Source organism: Thalassophryne amazonica, chromosome 19 (assembly GCF_902500255.1).
Source record: "Thalassophryne amazonica chromosome 19, fThaAma1.1, whole genome shotgun sequence".
Lineage (NCBI taxonomy): Eukaryota > Metazoa > Chordata > Actinopteri > Batrachoidiformes > Batrachoididae > Thalassophryne > Thalassophryne amazonica.
In genome coordinates, this window is record NC_047121.1 from 66,440,405 (window position 1) to 66,466,997 (window position 26,593).

Here is a 26,593-nt window from a genome sequence, read left to right on the forward strand (position 1 = left end):
ACCTGACATGCAGCCCCATATCATCAATGACTGTGGAAATTTACATGTCTCTTCAGGCAGTCATCTTTATAAATCTCATTGGAACGGCACCAAACAAAAGTTCCAGCATCATCACCTTGCCCAATGCAGATTCGAGATTCATCACTGAATATGACTTTCATCCAGTCATCCACAGTCCACGATTGCTTTTCCTTAGCCCATTGTAACCTTGTTATTTTCTGTTTAGGTGTTAATGATGGCTTTCGTTTAGCTTTTCTGTATGTAAATCCCCATTTCCTTTAGGCGGTTTCTTACAGTTCGGTCACATACGTTGACTCCAGTTTCCTCCCATTCGTTCCTCATTTGTTTTGTTGTGCATTTTCAATTTTGAGACATATTGCTTTAAGTTTTCTGTCTTGACGCTTTGATGTCTTCCTTGGTCTACCAGTATGTTTGCCTTTAATAACCTTCCCATGTTGTTTGTATTTGGTCCAGAGTTTAGACACAGCTGACTGTGAACAACCAACATCTTTTGCAACATTGCGTGATGATTACCCTCTTTTAAGAGTTGATAATCCTCTCCTTTGTTTCAATTGACATCTCTCGTGTTGGAGCCATGATTCATGTCAGTCCACTTGGTGCAACAGCTCTCCAAGGTGTGATCACTCCTTTTTAGATGCAGACTAACGAGCAGATCTGATTTGATGCAGGTGTTAGTTTTAGGGATGAAAATGTACAGGGTGATTCCATAATTTATTCCTCAGAATTGAGTGAGTCCATATTTTTTTCCCTCTGCTTGGTCTAAAAAAGTAACCGTTACTGACTGCCACAATTTTTTTTTTCCTGATTTCTTATAGTGTTTCTTAAAGCCAGAAAGTTGCCATTTGAAATGACTTTAGTTTTGTGTCATGTCTGTGATCTGCTTTTTTTCTACAAAATTAAACAACTGAATGAACATCCTCCGAGGCCAGTGATTCCATAATTATTGCCAGGGGTTGTAGTAATCTAATTCGGTTATTTTAAGATTGAGTACTCAGAAAAGTAACAATTAGTTACTCTGCTGATTACTCAATTTTAAGAGTAACCAAGTTAGATTAATAGTTGCCTTCTAGTTACATTACTTATTAGTTACAAGTTGTTGGCAGCTCCTAATAAAGTAACTGCATAAAGCTGCTAATGAAGTAACTGTATAAAATAACTAAAAAAGTAACTTTTTAAAGTAACTGTGGCAACACTGTTTACGAGTCAATTACTTCAGGAAATCTTGATTGCCAAACCCTACCTATCTAATTTTCATGAGCTATACATGCCCATTCACAGTTTAGCCTGTGTTCTACTAACTGCACATATCACTGATCATAGCTGTACATTCATATTACCTGTACACTGCGTTTACAGTTATTATTGTATATAGATTTTTAAATATTTTTATGAAAAAATGGTATTCATTTACAAAATACTATAATTTTCTCTTAATCATACTATTTTTATGGGGTTCGTATCCATATTTCACAATGTATTGATGGGCTTAAATTCACGTGAAATCATTCCAAAGCAGCAGCTGCAGCACACAAAATAAAATTACTTTTTATAGAAAATGTAATTGTTTTTTATGTTCAAATGTGCATTATATTTGTTTAATGTGAATTTTATAATCTTTAAAAGTAATCAATGAAGTTTTGAAGCAACTAAAATGTTTATACAATGAATATTTATAATAGGTCAATCTAACACCATAAAAATCCAGCTTGGGTTTTGAACGGAATTGATCGTAAATACGGTTTAGCAGAAATGCATTATCGTGTATTAATTTTTGTATTCTTCAGTAGTATGCTAAGGTGTGAATATTTTTGTTTTTTACAGTCAAATAGAAAAAATTTAGTCTATCTGATTATTGACTGAACATTATTGGCAAATGTCAGTTACTACATGACAGCTAAAATACGCTTTATAGAAAACATTTCACTCATAAACAACACAACTTAGAGAGTAACATGCTCAATATAATTAATGAATATAATGCCTCAACCACTGATATTATTGTGTATTTTAATAATATAACTGTCCATTTGATTTTTAACTGAACATTATCATTATGTACAGCCAAAAGGCGATGGATTGTTAATGTACAGCTAATATATGCTGTAGAAAAAAATCACACTCATAACATTACCTGTACATTATATAATTGTTATTATTTATGTTGTTATTAATCATCATCATCATCGCTATCATCCGACTCTGATGGTGGACGGTGCTGTGGGAGGGAAAGCTGGGAGTGTGCAGGGGGGTGCAAATCGAATGTGGATAATTCACAATTTGCAGCAGTTTATGATTTTGGGGTCAGCACTCTTTGAAACATGAGTTTTGTGAAAAATTTAAATGAATAAACAGTTGAGGTCATGTTGGACAGAAGTGAGGTTTCATGCTGTACCAGGACAAAAAGAGAAGATATCTCAGTGACATTTTGAGCCCTGCATCACTGAGAAGAACATTCTGCATCCTGAACTCTGCACTGTTCTGGGGTAAAAAGTAATGTGCAGCAAGCAGCTGCACCGTCGAGTCAGCACTTAAGACTGGAACAAGTTAGCTCTGTATAAGAACCAAATAATGCAGTATACTACCACAAATCAGAAAGGTTTGGACGATATACAAACTGCAACTAATATAATAATTAATACTAATAAGTACGTGTACCCATCCAGTCCAGTCCCCACGTCTGCTTCTGCTGCAGCCATGCCTTTGTAAAGTGTTCAGAATGTAGTTTTGCATTGTCTCATTAAAAAAGCGCTATAGAACATCCCTTGAAAAATGTTTGTCTTGAAGGCAGCATACCTGTATGTTGCTCCAAAACTTTATGTACTTTACTGAGTTGATGCTGCCACTATAGAAGTGGCAAATTCCCTTTGTCAAGACCACTGACATAACCCCATACCATGACAGACCTTTTTGGACTTTTGAACTTGTTGCTGATAACAGTCTGTATGGTCCTTTTTTGTCTTAGTCCAGAACACACAGTATTAATTTCTTCCAAAAAATTTCTTGAAGATGTGATGGTCCAACCAAGATGTCTCTGAGCTCAGAGAAGCCAGCACTGCTTCTGGACAAGGTTAAGATAAACATTCTTTTTTGTACAGTTTTAACTGCCATTTATCTCTATTGTAGTCCTTGACAAAGGTTCCCCAAAGTAATCCCTTTCACATGTGGTTATATCAGCTATTGATGAATGGTGGTTGTTGATGCAGTGCCATCTGAAGGATTGGAGATCACAGGTGTTTAGCTTAGACTTGCCCTTTATGTACTGTTATTTCTTCCAGATTCATTGATTGTTTAATATTATGCACTGTAGATGGAGAAATATTTATTTTATTTATATTTATAAAAATTTATTCCCATCTTTGTTTGAGGGACATTTTTTGCAAACATTTCAATAGTTTTCCTCATGCATTTGTTGACAAACGAGAGATCCGCTACCAATCTTGGTCCTCAAAGGACTCCTACCTTTATGGATACTGCTTTTATACCAAATCATGAGTTATCACCTGTGACTTACAGCCCTAAATTGCCTACAACTTTTTTTAAAAATGTCTTGCAGGTCTTAAATGCAGGAATAGATGTATATTACCAAATGAAATGTTGTTTACCACACAAAATATATTGGATTCATGCTGTTTGCGATGGAACAGAAGTCAAACCCTAACACGAACCCTAACCACTATTACACCAGTGTATGTGTGCTCCAAGTGCACCATCCCTTTCCTTACTATCATTTATTGGCTTTCCTAGAACTAACATTATGGCATCTCAAAGATTTGTCATATGCTGATGACACAATTCTTATTAATGCATTAATATTGGGCAGAAAAAACTACAGTAGTCATTAAATATTGACATCTCATGTCAATATTATTATAATCAATCATGTCTGTGCACAGCAACCATGAGATCTGAATGGTTGACAATCCACGTCTTCGCAATAAGTTTTGACAGCAGAGGGATTCACTTGAAATTTTGAAGGCCTCAGAGAAAAAATTTTTACGCAGATACAGCGGAGATTAATCTGGCGGGATAAATTAATTTCTTATCCGTTGAGCTGCTGTAGAAGCTCAGGAGGAGTAGAAGTTAAAAACCCTTCATTTGTATAATAACTTGAATTGAATTTTAACAGGTACACGGTAAAATACACCAGTGTAAAACTACACTGGTGATTTTACTGTGTACAGTTACATATAAAGTATACATAAATCTATTGCCAAGGATAACCACTATTTCCATTGTATAAATAAATGTCAAATAAGCATAAATAAATTACAACAATTTGTGTAAAATGCATGTAATATGAATGGAAATTTTAATTTATGAATATAAATTCTGATTCTGATCGTATCTAGTCAGGTTACAGCCTGTTCTGGGATTCTATGGCTGGGATTGGACAAACTGTGCATCGTGCACTTTTTGTCTGTTGCATGACCAGTTATACTGGTTCACGGTGGAGTGGCATAAAATGGTTATAGGCACAGTTATTGGGTCTGCAATGTGAGCACAGCGACAATGACACAGTTAACAGCTGGTGACGTCTCTCCCACAGATTTGCATGTGTGACTTTGTATAGAGTCTCCGAGCAGGTTGCGAGCTCCGGTGTGATCGCTGCTCATGTTCAGTCATGGTTATCTTGTTAGATTCCCTGGGTCAGTGTGTGTCTGCGCTGTCCAAGCAGTTTGCTGCTGCCGAGTCCCTCAGAGACTCGCTTAACTGTCTTCCTCATTCCGACCGGGAGAAATACTCAGAGGTCCACCACAGAAAGGACAGCCATCACGGACAGGAGGACACAGCGACGTCTAAGGTAGAGAGACTAGCACTGCAGCAACCTTTAGAGTGTTATAAAGGTTCAATTTGCTTTCATCATCTTGTATTTTTTAACATCCCGACAGGTGATTAACAGCAAAATCCCTACCTCCATCCTAAAAAGGCCAAACTACGGGTCTGAGACAGAAACCGTCCACAGGCGGAAAGGCGAGCGGAGGGTCCGCTTCCGAGAGCCAGAGAAAACAGTACACGGTGAGCAAACATGTTTGTACTGACCACACACTCTCAGAGTGTGTCAGTTACACAACAGCCACATGACAGAGGAACACTGAGCCTGCTGCCCTCTGGTGCTTCAGGATTTTACAGTGTAGACACAAGTTTATTTTTTTATTTAACCTTTATTTAACCAGGTTAGTCCCATTGAGATCAAGACCTCTTTTGCAAGGGAGACCTGGACAATTATAAAGTTTCCAATTCACCTAACCTGCATGTTTTTAAATGTGGAAGGAAACCGGAGCACCCGGAGGAAACTCAAGCAAACACAGGAGAACATGCAAACTCCACACAGAAAGGCCACAGGTGGGAATCGAACCCATGACCTTCTTGATGTGAGGCAACAGTGCTAACAACTAATCCACTGTGCTGCCCAAGTATGGAAGAACTGCTTCAACGTAAACTTTAGACACTGCAAATGCTCTGTAAAAATGAAATGTTATATTTACCGAATCTAATTACATCAAGAGGTTCTACAAAATGTGGTTGTTGAAACTGGAAAAATAAACTGTATCAAATTGTTCCAGTTTGTATTGTAGTTAGTGGTTAGAATCAGAATCAAATTTATTGCCAAGTAAGTTCTCACATACAAGGAATTTGATCTGATGTAAACAACAATAAAAAAGAAAAGGAAAAAATAGTTTTGTAAGACATATTTGGTGCATAAACAACAATAAAGTAAAAAAAAATAGTTCTGTAAGAAGTATTTGGCGGTTAAACAACAATAAAAAGAAAAGGAAAAAAATATTTCTGTAAGAACTATTTGGCACATAAACAACAATAAATAAAGAAAAAATACTTCTGTAAGAAGTAATTGGTACATAAACAACAATTAAAAGGAAAAAATAGTTCTGTAAGAAGTCATTGACACATAAACAATAAAAAGAAAAGGAAAACAGTACTTCTGTAAGAAGTAATTGGTGCATAAACAACAAATAAAAGAAAAAGCAAAATACTTCTGTAAGAGCAAATAAATAATGTATATAACATAGTGGAATGGGGCTGTGCAGCATGCAGGGATGATCAATCTGTACTTTGTGGGAGTGGTGGGGGCAGGGTAAATGGGGGGTCTCTGGCATTATTTTTAAGTCTACCTGTGGATGGAAAGACGCTGTTTTTGTGTCTTGAGGTTTTAGTCCTGATGGACCTCAGCTATCTGCCAGAGGGGAGGGTAACAAAACGTTTGTGTCCTGGGTGAGAGGGACTGTGTTGGGGACGCAAATGAACGGTCAATAGATGAGCCAAAAGGTAACAATTTAATGTTGTGAATGTGCACAACGATTATACAGACAATCACAGAATCTGATAGCAGTCAATACACAAAGGTGACGTGTGGGCAGGCTCGAGGATAGAAGACGTCTGTCCTGAGAACAGCCGGAACCACACGATTTCCACCGCCACAGAACCTGGTGAATACTGGAGCCGCCAAGTCTCGAATTCCCAGGTGATCACCGTCCCCGACTGTCGGATCTGGTACTGCTGGTGAGGAGCACAAACAGTGAGATGTGGGTGTGTGCACACCCAGTAACAAAAACAGTCAGAAGGTGGAAAGTCACCTCCACCTCTAATCACACACTCGTGCAGCTCCTGTTAAACCACTTATCTGGTTTGGGTGTGAAGCTAAGCCGTCGCTGTTCACACCAAACGCCAATCCCACAGATAAGGCAATACTTACAGGAAAACGGCTGCAAAGAAGTTCAGACTATAAGTCAGTGTTAAGTTCAGACACAGCAGAGAATATTACCTTCACAGGTAGATGATATCTCGGCAGCGAGGTGGAGATGACGTCCGGCTTTTATGGAGTGGATTGATGAAGTGGAGATGGGTGACAGCTGTCATGAGTTGATGAGTGACAGCTGTCAACCTCAGCTGTGTCCGTGGCGGCAGCGCCCTCTCGTGCCTGAAGCCCGCACTTCAGGCAGGGCGCCCTCTGGTGGTGGGCCAGCAGTACCTCCTCTTCTGGCGGCCCACACAACAGATTGGCCACTATCTTCCTTGCATACATACTGTACCCACTTAGATGAAGTAAATATAACTTTTTTTAAGAGCACAGAATCAACCTCGAAATCTGTACTGTCCCCGTTTATACATCATATTGTTAACTTTGGTGTATGTTTAGCCTTTAGCAGAAAAAAAGGAATAAACAGGACACCTTAAAGGCTGGAGGCATGTTAGGAATCCTTTACAAAATAGGCTGCATTAATTAACATTACCTAATGCAACAATAAGCATTGACTAAAAGCAACGTATGAGTTAAATGTCTCTGGAAATCATTTATCCATGTTTTCAGTTTCAGACTTTTGGTTCAGTCTTGCTCACTATTTACCATATAATATACAACATAAAATACAATAGGCAATTATACACTCAACAAAAATATAAACGCAACACTTTTGGTTTTGCTCCCATTTTGTATGAGATGAACTCAAAGATCTAAAACTTTTTCCACATACACAATATCACCATTTCCCTCAAATATTGTTCACAAACCAGTCTAAATCTGTGATAGTGAGCACTTCTCCTTTGCTGAGACAATCCATCCCACCTCACAGGTGTGCCATACCAAGATGCTGATTAGACACCATGATTAGTGCACAGGTGTGCCTTAGACTGTCCACAATAAAAGGCCACTCTGAAAGGTGCAGTTTTGTTTTATTGGGGGGGATACCAGTCAGTATCTGGTGTGACCACCATCTGCCTCATGCAGTGCAACACATCTTCGCATAGAGTTGATCAGGTTGTCAATTGTGGCCTGTGGAATGTTGGTCCACTCCTCTTCAATGGCTGTGCGAAGTTGCTGAATATTGGCAGGAACTGGTACACGCTGTCGTATACGCCGGTCCAGAGCATCCCAAACATGCTTAATGGGTGACATGTCCGGTGAGTATGCCGGCCATGCAAGAACTGGGACATTTTCAGCTTCCAAGAATTGTGTACAGATCCTTGCAACATGGGGCCGTGCATTATCCTGCTGCAGCATGAGGTGATGTTCTTGGATGTATGACACAACAATGGGCCTCAGGATCTCGTCACAGTATCTCTGTGCATTCAAAATGCCATCAATAAAATGCACCTCTGTTCTTCATCCATAACAGACGCCTGCCCATACCATAACCCCACCGCCACCATGGGCCACTCAATCCACAACATTGACATCAGAAAACCGCTCACCCACACGACGCCACACACGCTGTCTGCCATCTGCCCTGAACAGTGTGAACTGGGATTCATCCGTGAAGAGAACACCTATCCAACATGCCAAACGCCAGCGAATGTGAGCATTTGCCCACTCAAGTCGGTTACGACGACGAACTGGAGTCAGGTCGAGTCCCCGATGAGGACGACGAGCATGCAGATGAGCTTTCCTGAGACGGTTTCTGACAGTTTGTGCAGAAATTCTTTGGTTATGCAAACCGATTGTTTCAGCAGCTGTCCGAGTGGCTGGTCTCAGACGATCTTGGAGGTGAACATGCTGGATGTGGAGGTCCTGGGCTGGTGTGGTTACACGTGGTCTGCGGTTGTGAGGCTGGTTGGATGTACTGCCAAATTCTCTGAAACACCTTTGGAGACGGCTTATGGTAGAGAAATGAACGTTCAATACACGAGCAACAGCTCTGGTTGACATTCCTGCTGTCAGCATGCCAATTGCACGCTCCCTCAAATCTTGCGACATCTGTGGCATTGTGCTGTGTGATAAAACTGCACCTTTCAGAGTGGCCTTTTATTGTGGGCAGTCTAAGGCACACCTGTGCACTAATCATGGTGTCTAATCAGCATCTTGATATGGCACACCTGTGAGGTGGGATGGATATCTCAGCAAAGGAGAAGTGCTCACTATCACAGATTTAGACTGGTTTGTGAACAATATTTGAGGGAAATGGTGATATTGTGTATGTGGAAAAAGTTTTAGATCTTTGAGTGCATCTCATACAAAATGGGAGCAAAACCAAAAATGTTGCGTTTTATTTTTGTTGAGTGTATTATAATGAATACCAAAAAAGAAAGAAATTAAACAATAATAACAATAACAAACATGTTGACTGAAAAGGTGTAGGCTGAAGTTATAGCTTATTTTGCTACCCTTTTTACACAGCATATTCAACTTGGTATCTCTTTACATTATTACAGCAACATTACAAAAATCACACAGTACTGATCATTTATGTATTTTCATGGTCTTCATGTTAATTAAGGTATTACTTTCTAGATTATTAATTATGAATGAATTATAACTAAGATCAGTTAACTCTTAATTTACTGTTAGCTAATGCTAATTACTGTGTGACACCCTTCATAAATGATTACTAAACACATTAGTTAACTATTAACTGTTAGTCAGTGCTTATTACTGCACCTGCCAACACCTATTCTCAAATGTTATGCTTCGGGTTAATATGACAGTTAAGGTTTGGGTTACTGTAAAATGTCCAGCTTCAAATTTGTAAAATTAGCATACTGCATTAAAATATTGTCCATCAAGCCTCTGAGGGCTCTACTTTGCATTGTTTGCTAATTATTTTTGAAAGGAATTATTAAGAATGAAAAGGACATCCATCCTGAAAGTAACAAAAAGCCATCCTCTATTCAAAATAGCAACAAAAAACATTATCATCCTATTTTGTAATCGTCTACATTAGCAATACAACAACATTTAAAGAAATATGGCCAGCTAGGTATAGTTTTTCGCTTAATATACAGGATTATGTCAGTTGTGTATCTGTCTTAGATGTCAGCTCTACTTACTTTGTTTACTGCTGATGTCTCGTATGGATTTTGTATTTACATTCACACTACACCTACTATCCATGTGTAAATACTCCTAATATCAACTTAGTAATACGGCCATGTAGTAAGTTACAATAATAATATCTGCATTAATGTTAAATATCCACCAGGTGGGGATATTGCTCCACTTCAAGAACCTTGAGTATAGGCTGTTGTGGGACACAACAATGAACTTGTTGCTTCTAGTAATAGAAGCACAGATATGTTATTAACTACCCTATGCAATTTGAAGGTTTCTTTAAAATGGTTTGAGTTGATTCTCTTATTCTTGTTCTTTCATTCCTCAACAAATTTGTTTTTAACATGGTTGTGTATTTTGTTTTACCTTTTGTGAAGCACTTTGTGATTTTTATCTGTGAAAGGTGCTATATAAATAAAGTTTCTTCTTCTGTGGAAAACTGAACATTTCGCATAAACTAACTACAGCAGTCAGTGGTTGAATTGCTAACAATGTTTTAATAAATCAGGTTGATAAAAAAAAGTGAACAGGTTCTTAAAGTGGGTATTAAAAGCTGAGTAAACCCACAATATTAATTTAAGTCAATGATCCTAATAGCTGAAGCTAACTTACCATCTCTAGCTATTGATTTGAAGCTATATCAGCAATCATAATATTGAGCTTTCTCACTTGAAATGGTAAGATGAATGAATCTATGTTGAATGTTCACTGTACTCCTTAAATCGGGGGTGCCCAAGTTCGTTCCTCAAGATCTACCTTCCTGACACTCTTAGTTGTCTCCCTGTTCCAACACACCTGAATCCAATGAAAACTCATTAGCAGGCTTTTAATGAGCCTTTAAATATAAGTACACAAATATAAATACCAGAAATACTGCTCGTTACTGGTTTACCGGATAGTACTGTTCCTCTCTTTCCCGTCCTCTGTCTTCCTGTTACTCCTCCTCCCCCCGAGTGACTACGTACTATACCTACATATCACATGCATGGGGTATGTTAACACCACTCATTTCTAGGCTCCAATAAAATTCCAGCTGAGAGGTTTGGCTCCTGCTGACCAGCTGCCCTCTATTCTGTCAGATTCGCAGACATTCGCCGTTGTGACTCTTTAGATGCTACATCTGTCCACATTGGTGTGTGTGGGCATCAAAAGCAGCGCACTTTTTGTAACCCGAGAACCGAGTGATCGGCTGTCACTTCTGAGTTCTTTGCACTTTGTCGCCTGCCATGTGGGCGTCTCACTGTCGCCTTCGTTCTAACAGTGCTTCATGACACAGATCGCAGTGTGTCTCACGCAGCCTCAGTGCATCTTTTCAGTGCGTCAAGGAAAGAACGCTCTGCGGCAATTCAAATGTGAAACATCAAGATGCTCATTTACAAAGCAAAACTGTAAAACCAGTCTTGTGTGTGTTTTTCCCCCCTCTGGCTGTGTAGCCTATGATGCAACACCATCCCGCCCCCACTTCGCTCTCTTCACTTTCCTGTTCCTGCTGATGTCATTACTGGGCGTGGCCATGTACTGCACAGATCGCCGGCGCCCACAGCGCGTGTGCGAGGAGCTGGAGGCTGCTTTGGCTGTCTACCTACTGCACATGAAGCAGATTCTTTGGGGCTGCTGGATATGGCTGACCATGCAATGACTCAGACCAACCACAGGTGGCGCCATGGAGCCTTCCCACAATCGCCTCAGTCCTTTGGCAAAATCTCTACACACTGCTTGGTGTTGATTCACTTTCACAGTGAAAAAGGGGGAAAGTATCTAATCCCAGAAATATACAACATCCATGTCTGTGTGTATGTGTGTTGGCAGGCCTGTCAGTTAAGTTACACGTGCAATTTTGTCACTTCTTCACATTTACTTTCAGTCTATGCAGCACTTTGTTGTACATGAATGAATGTTGCCACAGAATGTGAATATTTTTTTTGTTAAATTCTATTTCAAACATTATACATGTACGTATGTTTTGATGTATAATATACTATATTAAAGCTACAGTGTGCAGGATTCCAGGGCGTTAGCAGAATGGAATATAACCTTCATAACCATTTGTTCATCAGTGTACAATTAACTACCTGCAAAAAAAAAAAAAAAAAAAAAAAACTGTTTTCATGAGCTTAGAATGAGACCTTCATATCTACATGGGAACAGGCCGCCTGACGTTGGGCACCATGTTGCACCACCATGTTGAGAAAGTAGCCCAAAAAGTACATACTTATGCCATCTTTTGCATATTGCAGCACAGCTGAAAGACTGAAGAGAAAAGAAGAGGACACGGTAGTTACTCACCTGTACATCGTCTCCTGGTTGCTGGTCGTCGTGGCAATCCCTTGGTGGTCAGGTAGATTGTCCTCTTGGTTGCTTCCTGGATGAGATGGATGAATTCTACATACAGGGTCAATCCAGAGACAACTGGACATGGGAATTTTGTTGCACGCCCACAAACGTGACAGATCCTTCGGCTGGTTTGATGGCTGGGAAACCCAGATGATCAGCGTCTGTGGACCTGCTGCATCCTTCATCGTTCTTCACAGCCATCATCTCCTCTGCGCGATCCACTGTTGAGGCCTTCTTGTTTCACCAGAGCCTCTTTAGTCATCTCTTGTTCGGGGCTCAAGTTGGGCCTTCATGGCTACTGCAGTGGCCACAGGCTACAAAAGGTCAATCACTCATCTTCAACCGCTTTTCCAGGTTTGGGTCGCAGGGGCAACAGCTCCAGCAGGGGACCCGACTTCCCTTTCCCATGCCACATTGACCACCTCTGACTGGGGGATCCCAAGGCATTCCCAGGCCAGTGTGGAGATATAATCAAAACAAAAGGTCCCCACTCTATTTCACCCCAATATGCAACCCCTTACCCAGGTGTCACGATGCGAACGAGGCTGGATTTTGAGAACCCTCATTTTTGTGAAATGGAGGATCATACATATTATCGCAAAAGAAGCTATAATGCAACCTGTAACCTCACCACTAGAAGGCACTAAATCCTACACGCTGTAGCTTTAAGGACCATCCCAACATTCAGCTTTGTAATTGCACATAACTGAATGAATGTAAATGGCTGTGATTGGCTCATTGCACATTCAAGTGTAGGATAGACGTGCAAATGTGAAATCTTTTTGATGACTTAAAGAGATGGAAAAACAGGGCTGAATCCACATTGCTACAAGGTTCTCATTGACTAACTTTAGCTTCACAGAAAAGTTGCACATTATGAATATAGTCAGTGAATGCTTATACTTTATAACCGCTTGAATCCAACAAAGTATCCTTTATCCTAAATGTTATTTATTCTTCTATGCTGTTTATCTGCATTCACGTAACCATCCTGTTTTTTAAATTTTTTTGTTACTTCTTTTTCTATTTAAAAATAGCCTATATATTCAGGTTTTAATCTTGGCGTGTGGAACCAGATGAAACTCGTCCTGTTTCCACGCGGCCAAATGGAGAAACAGAACAATACCGTTTGACGTCCACACGAGTCCCTTTATCGAAATGAAGCAAATAAATGCCAGACATCCAAACCACTGTATGTGTAGATTAGGAATCAAAGGGCACAGACACGTACATTCCTTAATTTCTCATTACGAGCAATAACACACATCACAAGTCAAATCATCTTTATATCCTCTAGCAGGTTTCAGGGAACTCCAAGGAATGTGGTGGAATTTTGTCAATTTCGCCGTTGCATGTCAGAGCCATGAGGCAAAACAAATTGCCTGTCAAGAAGAAATACACTCTGTACTGTCAAACAAAATTGTAATTAGCAATAAAACATTACCCAGTGAACACATCATGCTTACTAACTGCATTTCACAGCTGGGGTCACTTTGAAAGAAGTGCCTTTTATGGAGACTTTTCTTCGTTGTTTTTAATTTAAAATGTTCTGAATAAAAGTGTCATCAAAGCCAACTCAACAGAGGACTTGTTTTTGCCTGTAATATCTGATAATATAAGCAGAGAGATGCATGCACGATATTTTTTCTAATCCTCATAAGACAATGTAGGAGCGAGAAAGTATCATATTGGTTCCTAAAATTATTTTAGACTGCCTGCCCAATACATGAACATTCTTAGTGACAACTTTTTTTATAAACTACTATTTGTCACTGCATATAATAGTGTATGCACACCGAATAGAAAGCATCAGATTACTATGTTGCAGCATGCAAAGAATCTCACTTCAGTTAGACACAGTGTGCATCCTACCAGAAGAGGCCTACGTCAGACTAATCAGTGCATAAAGAAAAATAAGATTCCATTACATATATGTTAAAAAACAACCTACAATTAGTGTGTCATGCATTTTCTGTCCATGCAGCAGGTTCACAAAAACAACATAATCCATCAACCGCTGTGTCGAAGCTGTTAATACTGTGTTGCTAAATACAAATTGTTAATCGTGAGTTGGGAAAATTCTTGTGTACATTTCCATTCAATAATTAGAATGTTTTAAACAATTGTGCAAGTGTAGAAGTGGAGCACATCTCAGGCTTGAACTCTAAAAATACAACACACGGAAAATAAATAAGATTCATTAACTCTTGGTCTCGTTTCCCAAAAATAAACCATCTTAAGGGCAATCGTACTTTCTGTAAGAGTTTCACCCCAAAATAAACATAAGGGTTTTTTTAGATTGCTGCAGATAGTGTCTCTGTGCATCATTCGACTATACAGCGCACTTTACACAAAGAGATGCTGTATGATGCTGTAATGCAGAGGAAGCCTTTTCTGCGTACACACCACAAACAGTCACGTGAGGTATGCTAAAGCACATTTGGACAAGCCAGCTTCATTTTGGAATAAGGTGCTGTGGACTGATGAAACTAAAATTGAGTTATTTGCACATAACAAGGGGTGGTATGCATGGCTGAAAACGAACACAGCATTCCAAGAAAAACACTTGCTACCTACAGTAAAATTTGGAGGTGTTTCCATCATGCTGTGTGGCTGTGTGGCCAGTGCAGGTACTGGGAATCTTGTTAAAGTTGAGGGTCACATGGATTCCAGTTAATATCAGCAGATTCTTGAGAACAATGTTCAAGAATCAGTGACATAGTTGAAGTTGCGCAGGGGCTCGATCTTTCAATAAGACAACAACCCTAAACACTGCTCAAAATCTAATAAGGCATTCATGCAGAGGAACAAGTACAACATTTTGGTCCCCAGACCTGAATATTATTGAACATCTGTGGTGTGATTTTAAGCGGGCTGTCCATGCTCAGAAAGCAACAAACATGACATGTTTTGTGAAGAAGAATGGTCCAAAATACCTTCAACCAGAATCCAGACTCTCATTGGAAGGTATAGGAAGTGTTGTTATTTCTGCAAAAGGAAGATCTACTAAATATTGATGTATTTTTTCTGTTGGGGTGCCCAAATTTATGCACCTGCCTAATTTTGTTTAAAGAATTATTGCACACTTTCTGTAAATCCTATATACTTATTTTCACTTCTCAATATCAGTGTGTTTGTCTGCTATATGATATATTTAACTGAAATTGTTGATCCAAACAACCAATATTTATACAGGAAAATCACGGAAATCATCAGGGGTGCCCAAACTTTTACATACAACTGCAGCTTTCTGGCTTTGCTTTGCTTTGCATGAAACTGTACCTATAGAAGTATTAATGTTCCCACTGAGGATTTTTCACACGGAGTGTTAAGTAGGGCATTTACACAGACAGGGCTGTGTTTATTTAAAGTATCGCCCATTCCATTGGTCTTTAAATTCACCTGACAAGTGACAGAGGTGTCATTTTTCAGTCGGACCGACTCTCGCTTTGAAGAGTGCTTTTGATAAACTGAACAGGCTCTATTTTTAGGACACAGTTAATAAGAGGAATCTTCATGGAAGCTTAACTGGCACACAGATCATTCAAAACAAAAGGGTGGATCCAAAAAAAAGAAATGAAAGTGGGTCACAATGCAAGATGATGTGATATGCCATGAAGGAAAGTAATACGAATCTATACTGTGCAGCATATAAGCTTCTGTCTTTGGGATTGAAAATAAATACCTGATTGATTTGTTGATTGATTGATGTTCAAAAGTACAGATGTTAAAATTGTCCTCATCAGTAACAGCTGGTGTTGGATGGGTCATGTTGCACGTGTGCCAGAAGGATGACTGGTGAAGGCTCTCCTATATGGAGGACTGGCAGAGGGTTTGAGAAGAGTTTGCCATCCTTTCTGGAGATTTAAGAACACTCTGAATTGCGTGTCATGGCGTACTTCCCGCATGGAAAGACATCATCATCACACGACCTGCATGGCGGATACTGATAGCATTGATTTGCAATAAGACAAATAATGATAGATGGCATAACAATAGGAAGACGAGGGTAACACAAGGAGGTGGTGGTAACATTTTGCATGTTGGACTAGAATGCCAACAATCCGGGTTCGCTTCCCAATTGCAGCCAAGCTCCCAACTAGCACCTTGAACAGATGTGCTGGGGAGCTGTTCGAAACAAGCTGCTGATAAAGTGCTTTCATTGGCTACCTACGTTAAATAATGAACCTCTTCTTCAATGTGTCACAGAAAAAGGAAAGAACAGAGAAAATGGACTAATTTTTTTCTTTTTGTCATCAACATTGAGATACTCACTCATGAGCACTGCAAAAACTGATATCTAAGACAGTAAAAAAGACATGTTTAAAGAAAATTTGACTTAATTTTTGTCTAAACAGAAAAATAATCTTGTCAAGCATTTTTACATAAGAAAAAAAAAATCTTATTTTGGAAAAATGTATCTCAGTTTTTCCAGCTAATACCAAGCTGTATTTAACCAGTAACAAGGAAAGGCTATTGGGAAAGTGTAGTGACACGGACCCACAACAGGGGGCGTAAATGAACGGACAATAGAGGGAGTTAAATTTGAACACTTTACTGTTGTGAATGTCACAACACACACAGCAGATTATAGAATAAATACAAGTCAATGGATAAAGGTGTCGTGTGGGCAGGCTCGACGATAGGAGACGTCCGTCTGGAGAAGAACCGGAACCACACGATTTCCACCGCCACCGAACCCGAAGGATACTGGAGCCGCCAGGTCTCGAGTCCCCCAGGTGGCCACCATCTCAGCGTGTCGGATCTGGTACTGCTGGCGAAGAGCAAAGACAGTCAAGTGTGGGTGTGTGTACACCCCGTAACAACAACGGTGGGAATTCCACTCCACCTCTAACACACACTCATGCAGCGTCTGAGTACCACTTATCTGGTGGGAAGTAGAACGAAACAGTCGCGGCCCACGGTCCTCTGGGTAGACAGCTGCAAAAAGTAGCTCTTGAAATCACTTATATAATATGCAGGCAGAGAAAGTTACCTCCAAAGAAGTACGATATCTCGGCGACGTGGTGGAGGTGTCATCCTGCTTTTATCCGGGGTGAAGTGCAGATGATCGGTGACAGCTGTCATAGTTGATGAGTGACAGCTGTCACCTCGGCTGTTCCTGTAAGGCGGCAGCGCCCCCTCGTGCCTGAAGCCCGCTCTTCGGGCAGGGCGCCCTCTGGTGGTGGGCCAGCAGTACCTCCTCTTCTGGTGGCCCACACAACAAAGGCATTGGATTTCAAATCATCCAAGCAAAGGAACAAGATTGTTTTCCTTATTTTAAGACAGAGGCTGATCTTAAAATAAGAATTATGTCTAGTTTTAAGGCACATTTTGATTATTCAGTACCTAGACATTTTGCTAGTTTTGGGAATTCTAACCAAGTAAAAAAGTTTTACCCCATTGGCAGATTTTTTTGCTTAATACAAGACAATTTGGCTAGATTTCAGATTATTCGTCTTATTTTGAGAGAGACAGGTTTTGCAGTGAGTTCACTGCAAATTATTTGGTTCTTACCAAGACAAAAAAAACTTGAAGTGTTAAGGTAATTTATGTTATAAAAGTTAATTTCTTATTTTAAGTATTCAACTTTACACTATAATCTTATTTCTAGATTTAACAATCTTAATTCAAGAAATCTTGTCAAGTGAAATTATCTTGCTGTTAATCAGTGAGATCACCTGCTGGAGTCAGTCAAAAATAACATTCATTCATTCATTCATTCATCTTCTACCGCTTAGTCCAATTAAGGGTCGCGAGGAACTGGAGCCTATCCCAGCAGCCATAGAGCACGAGGTGGGGTGCACCCAGGACAGGACGCCAGTCTGTCGCAGGGCCACAAACAGACAAACAAACACGGACACACCCACACACACACCAACGGACAATTTAAAGAGTCCAATCCACCTAGCCCGCATGTCTTTGGATGTGGGAGGAAACCGGAGCCGGAGCACCCGGAGGAAACCCATGCAAACACGACATGCAAACTCCACACAGAAAGGCCACAGGAATTGAACCCGTGACCTTCTCGCTGTGAGGCAACAGTGCTAACCACTAACCCACCGTGCTGCCTTCAAAAATAACATCCCAGAGCAAAAACATGAGAAGCCAAAAAAACCTAAGTTTAAAAATGTTTCTGTGTTTCCTTTCGATCAACATCAACAGTTTAAACACAAGCAATTTGAAATGCATAGGTGTGTGTGTGTGGTTTGTGTGTGTTGTGTGTGTGTGTGTGTGTGTGTGTGGTGTGTGTGTGTGTGTGTTGTGTGTGTGTGTTGTGTGTGTGTGTGTGTGTGTTAACTTTATTCTCTGTGACGTTTGACCAAGCAAAAGGTAGTTGGCAAACAGAAGAATGACCTTCAACAGCCTTCGAACTTTAAAAACTTTATTTTCAAAGATTATTGTAGAAATGTCACACTGACTCTTTGACCGAGGGTTGAATCGACCCATGGGTCACTAAGGCAGTTGCACTAAATCAACAACGCAGTTATTTGTGGTTGAAATCTGATTTGACCTAAACATCTACATTGTTCTTTGGACAAGAGTATTTTGTTGACACACCAAGTCATTTGGCACAGTGGGAGGTGGTGTGTGTGTTGTGGGTGTGTGTGTGGGTGGGGTGTGAGAGCAACAATGTGCCACGAGTCTGTTTTTAACTTCAACAACTGACTAACCCTGTGGAAAACGGATCCTTCACTCATATAAACAGATGGGAAAGCGCTGCAGTTTATCCAGGCTGAGAAATGTTCTACGAGGTGGCGCTAATCGAACTCGCTGCTCTACAGGGAAGCACAGGCAAGTACTACTACCACTACCTTATCAAGTGCAACCGTACACCTACGCAGTAAGTATGGCCGTGTTAAATTAACACTGCAGTCAGTGCTGGGGTACAATTCAAAATAGCGTTAAATCAACTCCATTAGAGTGTAAGGTAACCTCTATTAGTGTTAATCAACTGATTTAACACTGTAAGAGTGCAACACTATGGTCATCTAATTTGAATGGTCCATACAGTATGCACTTGCTGCTGTATTGTGTTGTAACACTGCAAAAATTTACTGCTTACTTCCAATTCCACATTTGTCTTTCTATGAGAATCTCTGCATGTTTAACTAATGTGCAGGAAAGTGAAAGTATGCGTGGAATATGATTTAAAAGAGAAGTTCAACATTTACAACCTTGGCTCTATTTTTGTTGTTTTGGGGTCTATCTCAAGACAAAAAAACTAATTTAATGGGTGCAACATTGATTTAAAATTCAAACATCACTGCAAGATGATAACCGGCTAATTAATGTTTCTGGACAGGGAAATTAGGAACATTCAGAGTAAACTGCTTCTTGTTGCCACTGAACATGTGAAAATGTCATTAGAAGTGTCCTGTTTTACTGAATGTTTCTCTGCAGAGATTAGCATGTGCATGCTTACCTCACCAAATGTGAATAAATGTTTTGCGATGACTCATTATATAGTTAGTCACTTACCTTAGCCTGGTTGTCCTCCCCTAATGCTGATCCCTATTGAGGTATTACATGTTGACTGCTGAGGACAGGGGTGCCAAAAAGGGGAGAATAAGGAAAAGGATTCTGGGGGCCCATGACTGGCAGGGGCCCAGAGAGGCCCCTAATACAATTCTAACACTGAAAAAATATGGGGGGGCAGTAAGATTTCTTTTCATGGGGCCCAAAATCCCTGGCAGCGCCCCTGGCTGAGGAGGAGCTGGGTCTGTTATGTTCATGTTGTGCCCAAACCTATTCATAATTCATTAAGAGGATAATTCCAACCTGTGTGTACTCTGCCCCCTATTTTGGAATCTTCTTTTCCTTGTTCCAGCTGCTTCCATTAGGGGTCACCACAGCAGATCAATCATTTCCATCTCACCCTGTACTCTGTATGTTGCTCTGTCACACCAACCACCTGCATGTCCTCAATCAGCATATCCATAAGCCTCCTCTTTGGCCTCCCTTTTCTCTTCCTGCCTGGTGGCTCCATCCTCAGCACCTTCTCCCTATATACCCTGGGTCCCTCCTCTGCACGTCTAAACCATCTCAATCTCACCTCTGTGAATTTGTCTTCAAACCAACCCACCTGAGCTGTTCCTCTGATGTGGTCATTCCTAATCATGTCCATTGTCATCACTTCCAAACAGAATCACAACATCTTCAGCTCTGCCTCCTGTCTTTTTGTTAGTGCCTCCATCTCTATGCTGTACAACATAGTTGGTCTCACTACTGTCTTGTAAACTTTCCCCTTCATTCTTGCAGATATTCTTTCAGTCACCAATCACTCCTGCCACCTTTCGCCACCCACTCCACACTGCCTGCACTTCTTCACCTCTCTACCTACTCTCCATTTCTTTGGACAGGGGACCCCAAGTATTTAAACTCATCTGCTTTCACTACTCCTACTCCTTGTAACTGCACTATTCCACTGGGCTCCGTCTCATCCACATGCATGTACTGAGTCTCACTCCTACTGACTTTCATTCCCCTTCTCTCCAGAGCATATCTTCACCTCCCCAGGGTAGACTCAATCTGCACTCTACTTTCACTACAGATCACAATGTCATCTGCAAACATCATAGTCCATGGAGACTGATCTGTCTGATCTCATCTGTCAACCTGTCCATCAACACAACATTGCGAACAAGAAAGGATTCAGAGCTGATCCTCAGTGTAATCCCACCTTCACCTTGAATGAGTCTATATTTCTACTGTGAATCTCACCACTGTCACACTATCCTTGTACATGAACTGCACTACCCTCACATACTTCTCTACCACTCCAGACATCCTCATGCAGTACCGCAACTCTAATCTTGGCACCCTGTCATAAGATTTCTCCAAATCCACAAACACACAATGTAACTTCTTCTGACCTCTATATTTCTCCATCAGTATTCTCAGGGCAAACATTGCATCTGTAGTGGTTTCATGAAACAATATGGTTTCATGGCATGAAACCATATTGTTGCTCAGAGATCTTCACCTGTGTCCTAAGCCTAGCTTCTACTCCTCTTTCCCATACTTCCTGCTGTGGCTGACCAACTTTATGCCTCTGTAGTTACTGCAGTTCTGCACCCTTGTTCTTAAAAATAAGAACCAGCACACTTCGTCTCCACTCCTCAGGCATCCTTTTACATTCCAAGATTTCAGGTGATAGGTCAAATGTCAAAGTCAGGAAAAAAATCTTGGAAAATTAGAATCCCTACCTTTAACCATTGAATGACCTTTCAAAAATTCATACTTCTGTCAAAAAAGATCAAATGACTTTCATGTTTAACAGCGTTACGTAGGATCATATCCTTTATCGACTGACAAAGTTTAATCTGGATCTGCCTTAAAATTACATATTCTGAGGCCATTTAAATTTAACATTGAAAATCTCATTTAATGTATATTTTACATTGTATCTTTATCAAACACGCCCCAATCACTCTCATATTTAAAGTGAGGTGCAGACTGGCACTCAGTATCGCCTGGCAAGTTGATCTGGATCTGATCCAGATGAGAGATTTTGTGGCCATTTAAATTGAACATTCCTCTTTAATGTATATTTTACATTACATCTTAATCAAAAGTGCCCCAATCACTCTCATTGTGACAATGAGGTGCAAAGCGCCACTCTCAATGAACAGACTAAGTTTGATTGGCAATATTATCTGTATTGCGAATTTTAGCGGATATTTGATTTTAGGATTGAAAAGTCCTTTTTATCTATACTTGTAATATGTATATGTCACAGATGTGAATGAGTGAAGTTCTTCAGGCATCTCACCGTGTCATTTAGGTCCTTCAACTTTTTTGAGTAAATGCTTCAGGGGAGCATTAGCATGGCTAAAACCTTTCAGCTGACCCCCTCCCCGGCCTTTTTAAGCATTTTCTTATTTGCCTCACATGCCTGGAAGCTTCTCACCATCTAACTATGCTTTAACCAGTACTTTTTTCAGTAAAATGGTTCTTGGGAGCATTGAGCATGGCTTAAAACCTTTCAGCTTCTGGGTGGGGCTTCAATTATGAAGAAATACAAAAGTTTATTCACCAAAACATAAAATCTAGGCTTGCATCTCAGATGTACTTTCTGGCAAATTGTAGCTTTTTAAGAAAATCCTCCTCTACGCCACTCATCAGGAAGCTGTATTTTATATTTTTAATTAATTTATATCAAGTTGTAGACATTTGCTTTCAGTTTGAGTTTAAGGAAAATAACTTTAGATTTATTATTTGTATTTGAAATGGCATAAACAAATTAAATGTGTGAAGTACCAAGTGTTCCAATACGTACAGTTGAGAAACACTCCATGGCATGCGTGTTTTTTAAGTGAAATGCATCATCCTGATGTCACTCAGAGAGCAAAATTAAGAGGTTATTTAAGTCCATCATATAGCAAAATTAAGAATTATTTAATCAACAGCTGCCTGCTCGTTTTAAAACTTATGGAAAACACACACATATATAAGGCAACCCAAATTATAAGAGAAATGCCGCTTTTAACAACCTGGACCTCATTTCTGGCAAAAATACAGTCGTCTACTCACCAGTATAACTTTGGTATCATTATTAGTCCATGGTTCAAACGACATGTCAGTTCAAATCTGATGGCAAACATTGTTTCTTCATCTACTAAGGTGCATTAGAACTTTTTGTGGTATACAGCACCGACTACTGGACAGAGGAACCTAGCCATCAAAATGACACTGATTTCAAATGCAGCTCTTTTTCAACCAGACATGCGGTGTCCGTGACATGTTAATCATCTGTGTCCAATCAGATTTCAGTGGAGTCCAGTGAAACCCTGACCTCCGCTCTAGCTCCACCCATGCCAGGAAGTGGTTAAGCATTTTGACATTTCCTGTTTCACTGTGGACTGTTTCACTTTTTGGGACTCCCTGTACCATGTGAAAGCGTGAAGCTCCAATTATATTTTACTTTATGAAAAGCACTTCTAACAGGACTTTGACCTTGAAAATTTTTTCCAAGGTAAAACTTTGTGGAATTGGAAACTAGCATTGGCGGAGGTTTTGAGCTCTACAATCACGGTGCTTGAGTTTATTTATTGCTTTGTTTGTTGGTTTGTCCAATTATGTATAGTGTGTGAACAGATGGACTGTGTATAAACTAATTGCTGTATCCTAAATAGTTCTTGCTATATTTCTGTTAAATCCATTAAAATAAAGCTGAAAGCTGGTGCTACATGCACATCTTTCATTTTAACTCCACTCTGGTCGTGTACAGTGGAAAAAATTACAAAAATGGTCAATATGAACGTGAAGGAAAATACATGCATGATGTACTGCATGTGTGAGTGATAATATACTGTATGAATGAGCGAATGTTGAAAGTGAACACAAAGTTTTTCCTTTCCGTGAGACAGACTCTTCAGTCTTTGTTTCCAGTCTACCTGGTGGTGCTTTCAATGGCCATTTGTCACATTTAGTAGCAGCTGCAGCAGACATGTGTGTCTCGCTCTCTGTCTGCTGCTGAGGCAGCAGCCCTGCTGCAGCGTGGACACTGTGCAGGAGAGCAGCGATAGACACAAGACAAACTGCCGCATATTTCATTAGGCGCTGTGTCGCCATAGAATACTGAACGCCTGATTCAGCACTCACCAAGATTGAATGCTGGGACTTGTCGGGCCAGACTGGCAACACACAAGCTACTTTTTCTGCACAGTTCTTCACCACTATTTTCAGAACACATTTTGTTTCTTATGCAATCTCTCACCTGTAACTGTGATTTATTGACACTTAGGAGGTAAAGTCATCCACAAGTGTGTACTTGTGGAGTGCGCGTGCATCCACACTGCAGTGGGAGTGGTGAGTGCGTTGTCTGACTCCCCTATCCGCCCTCTCCAACCCTTATCTTAGCTCTCTTGTCTCCGCTCCACTCTGCAGTTCGGGCTTTACTTGCGTCTCAGGCTGATTAAATGAACTCAGTGGACTGAAAGGCTGAGCAGTTAGTCGGTACACTGACTGATTTTATGCCCTGCCTTTGTGTAGCAGGGCCTCAGGAGGGAGGCCATGCTGGGCTCTGCAGGATGGATGACCTCGGAGGATATTTCGGAGCAGGCCTCCCAGGCGCAGCACCTGGAGCGGCTGGCGCAGCTCTGCATCATGAGCAAACAGTAAGCAAACTCTGACCTGTCCAGGCGTGAATTGTTGTGTAATTAACGCTGTGGAATGCACACTGTTTAAAGACTCAGCAGGCCCGTCATAGTCGTATTTTATAGCTAAATAAATTCACTCTTATGGGTGTTCTACATGCACGCATATGGATTTGACCCTTTGTTGCTTTGCAGCTGTGATCAGAGTGAAAGTAGCGCAGCTTCATGAGCAAACATTTGCACTTTTACGACATAGGCTATTGTGTGTTCATGTAAAGTGAGGTTTTCTTCGCCTCCTTTTATCACCTGATGTCGCATTATCATTTTATGGCGTGTGACAGATGGGAGAGGTTATTTTTGAAATTATGTCTACACTCATGCAGGTGCACAAAAATGTATTTCCTGCACTGGAGGTTTGTTTTGGTGCATCGTGTTGTTTCGGCAAAAGTGTTGAATTTTCCTGCAGAAGTGGGCGAAGAGACACTGGTCTCTATGGGAGTGTCACAGGGGGAACATCTTAACTAGATCCGGGTGTCTCCTGTTGCAGAGGTGTTTTGTCAGGACAGAGCGGACATTTTCTGTGCCGTTGTTGTCGTTGTCGACATTAGGGGCCATTTGACCTGATTGCCAAAGAGAATGGAAGGTTTACTGGGTGGAGAACTGGTCACTGTGCTTCCATTAATGCAAGAGCATACGGTAGTAAAGCTTCATTGAGACGGCACAGCTTGTGCACAAGTGTTCCCAGAGGCTTGGGTTTCTGGGCAAATAAGGACAAGCAGGAATTTGATGCCTTTTTTTGTCCTTTGCTTGCAGATGTCAGAAAAACTGATGAAATAATGAAGAAAAGCAAAAATTATGGAAGGCAACCAAAGTTGTTCTGCATATTTGCAAAACATATGACTTCCCTAATTGAGAATATAATTACTTGACGCCATCATGAGTTCATTAAATTTGTAAATGAGGCAAAATTTGAAGGTGTTGCACACTTGTGTGTTCTGAAATCATCTTTCCAAGGTAGTTATGTACACTCAAAAAGAATTGGCTCATTGGATGAACTCAATTCAATTATGTGCAGGATTTCCATCTAATAAATATATGTAGCCCCAACTCAAATAAAGCACATCCATCCAAGATAATTTCATTTAGTTGGGGCTACATATATGTATTAGATGGAAATCCAATCCAGTTAGTTAGTTTTTTTATGTATTTTTGGTCTATTTTGCAAGATTTGATATACTTGAAACTGTACACACAGAAATATTTAACTCTAACGTTTAAGATTTATGTAATTTTATTACATGACAAATTCCCATTTACTTTTTTTTTAGATAATTTTAATACAAACCTACCAAATAAACCTTAAATGATGCATATTCATTACTGTAAGAAATCCTATTTATTTGAAATGCATAATCCTCAGCTTTATGTATTTAGTATTAATAAAATATAATTACTCTAAATCAATAATAATGACAGTATTTATTTAAAATACATAAAGTATATTGTTTGAATTGCATAATAATTATGTTACCTATACAAGATAAATGGCATAGATAACATATTAAAAAGTAAATTTGTGATAAATGTAATAAAATTAGATAAATCTTAAAAGTTAGGGTTAAATATTTCTGTGAGTGTATATTTGGGCAATATTTTCATATATGTACTACATGCTCCATGATGCACTTTAAATACAATACTGTGAAAAAGTGTTAGGCACCTTAAGTTAAAAAATAATAACAATACCACAGAGGATTGTGTTGAATAAAAAGCAGAACTTTTGAGGTTAATAAAAACTTAGCATAGTCAGAAGGTATCTACTGGTTATCAGAAGTGATTTGATATGTAGAAGCTTTCAACATTTTTGCAGCATCTCTAATTTTTTTTAATATGTCTCGTTCAAAGGTGTTACTGTGCAGATTTTGGGCTTGATGCATGTTTGTGCACTTTATATTTTATGCACCATGTAAGTTTTTCCAGGAGCTGATCTGCGCACATATAGCGATTATGTTTTCGCCCATTGTGTACATTATTTTTATTCTCAACTAGCCGTGGGTCTTGATCCAGCAATTTTTTTGTAATTGTATGTACATCTTTGCTTGATTCCACTTTAGCTCCATTTGGTTTGCAGAGAAGTTGATGTAATCCCTCTTGAATCTTTCTCGTAGGAAGTCCTTCGGCCCACTGAAAGCCTTTTTCCTCTCTGTTTGCCGATCACGTCTCATGAAAAGCTCCTCTGAAACACTGCAAACTGATACCTTCCCATTACTAATTGAGTTGTTGGTTTGGGACGATCGCATTGACATGTGTTGCCGTAAACAGAGCGTGCTCTACATCTCTGGGTGCATGTGTGGGT

General features: G+C 40.0%; 1 protein-coding gene and 1 long non-coding RNA gene across 2 annotated transcripts in view; both read left to right on the forward strand.

Moving 5' to 3' along the window:
• The window catches only part of LOC117531946, a 46,729-nt gene extending 34,829 nt beyond the window's left edge, over positions 1–11,900 (forward strand). Inside the window, exons 8-10 of the mRNA XM_034195134.1 lie at positions 4,659–4,822; positions 4,911–5,037; positions 11,236–11,900. Coding sequence (XP_034051025.1) covers positions 4,659–4,822; positions 4,911–5,037; positions 11,236–11,441 — 497 coding nt within the window. The 3' untranslated portion in view covers positions 11,442–11,900. The remainder of the gene's footprint in view (positions 1–4,658; positions 4,823–4,910; positions 5,038–11,235) is intronic.
• An 8-nt stretch (positions 11,901–11,908) lies between these two features.
• LOC117532349 lies at positions 11,909–13,711 on the forward strand. Its single transcript, XR_004566845.1, has 2 exons — positions 11,909–12,459; positions 12,620–13,711. It is a non-coding gene; the product is annotated as an uncharacterized LOC117532349 (long non-coding RNA).
• Positions 13,712–26,593: the final 12,882 nt, after the last annotated feature.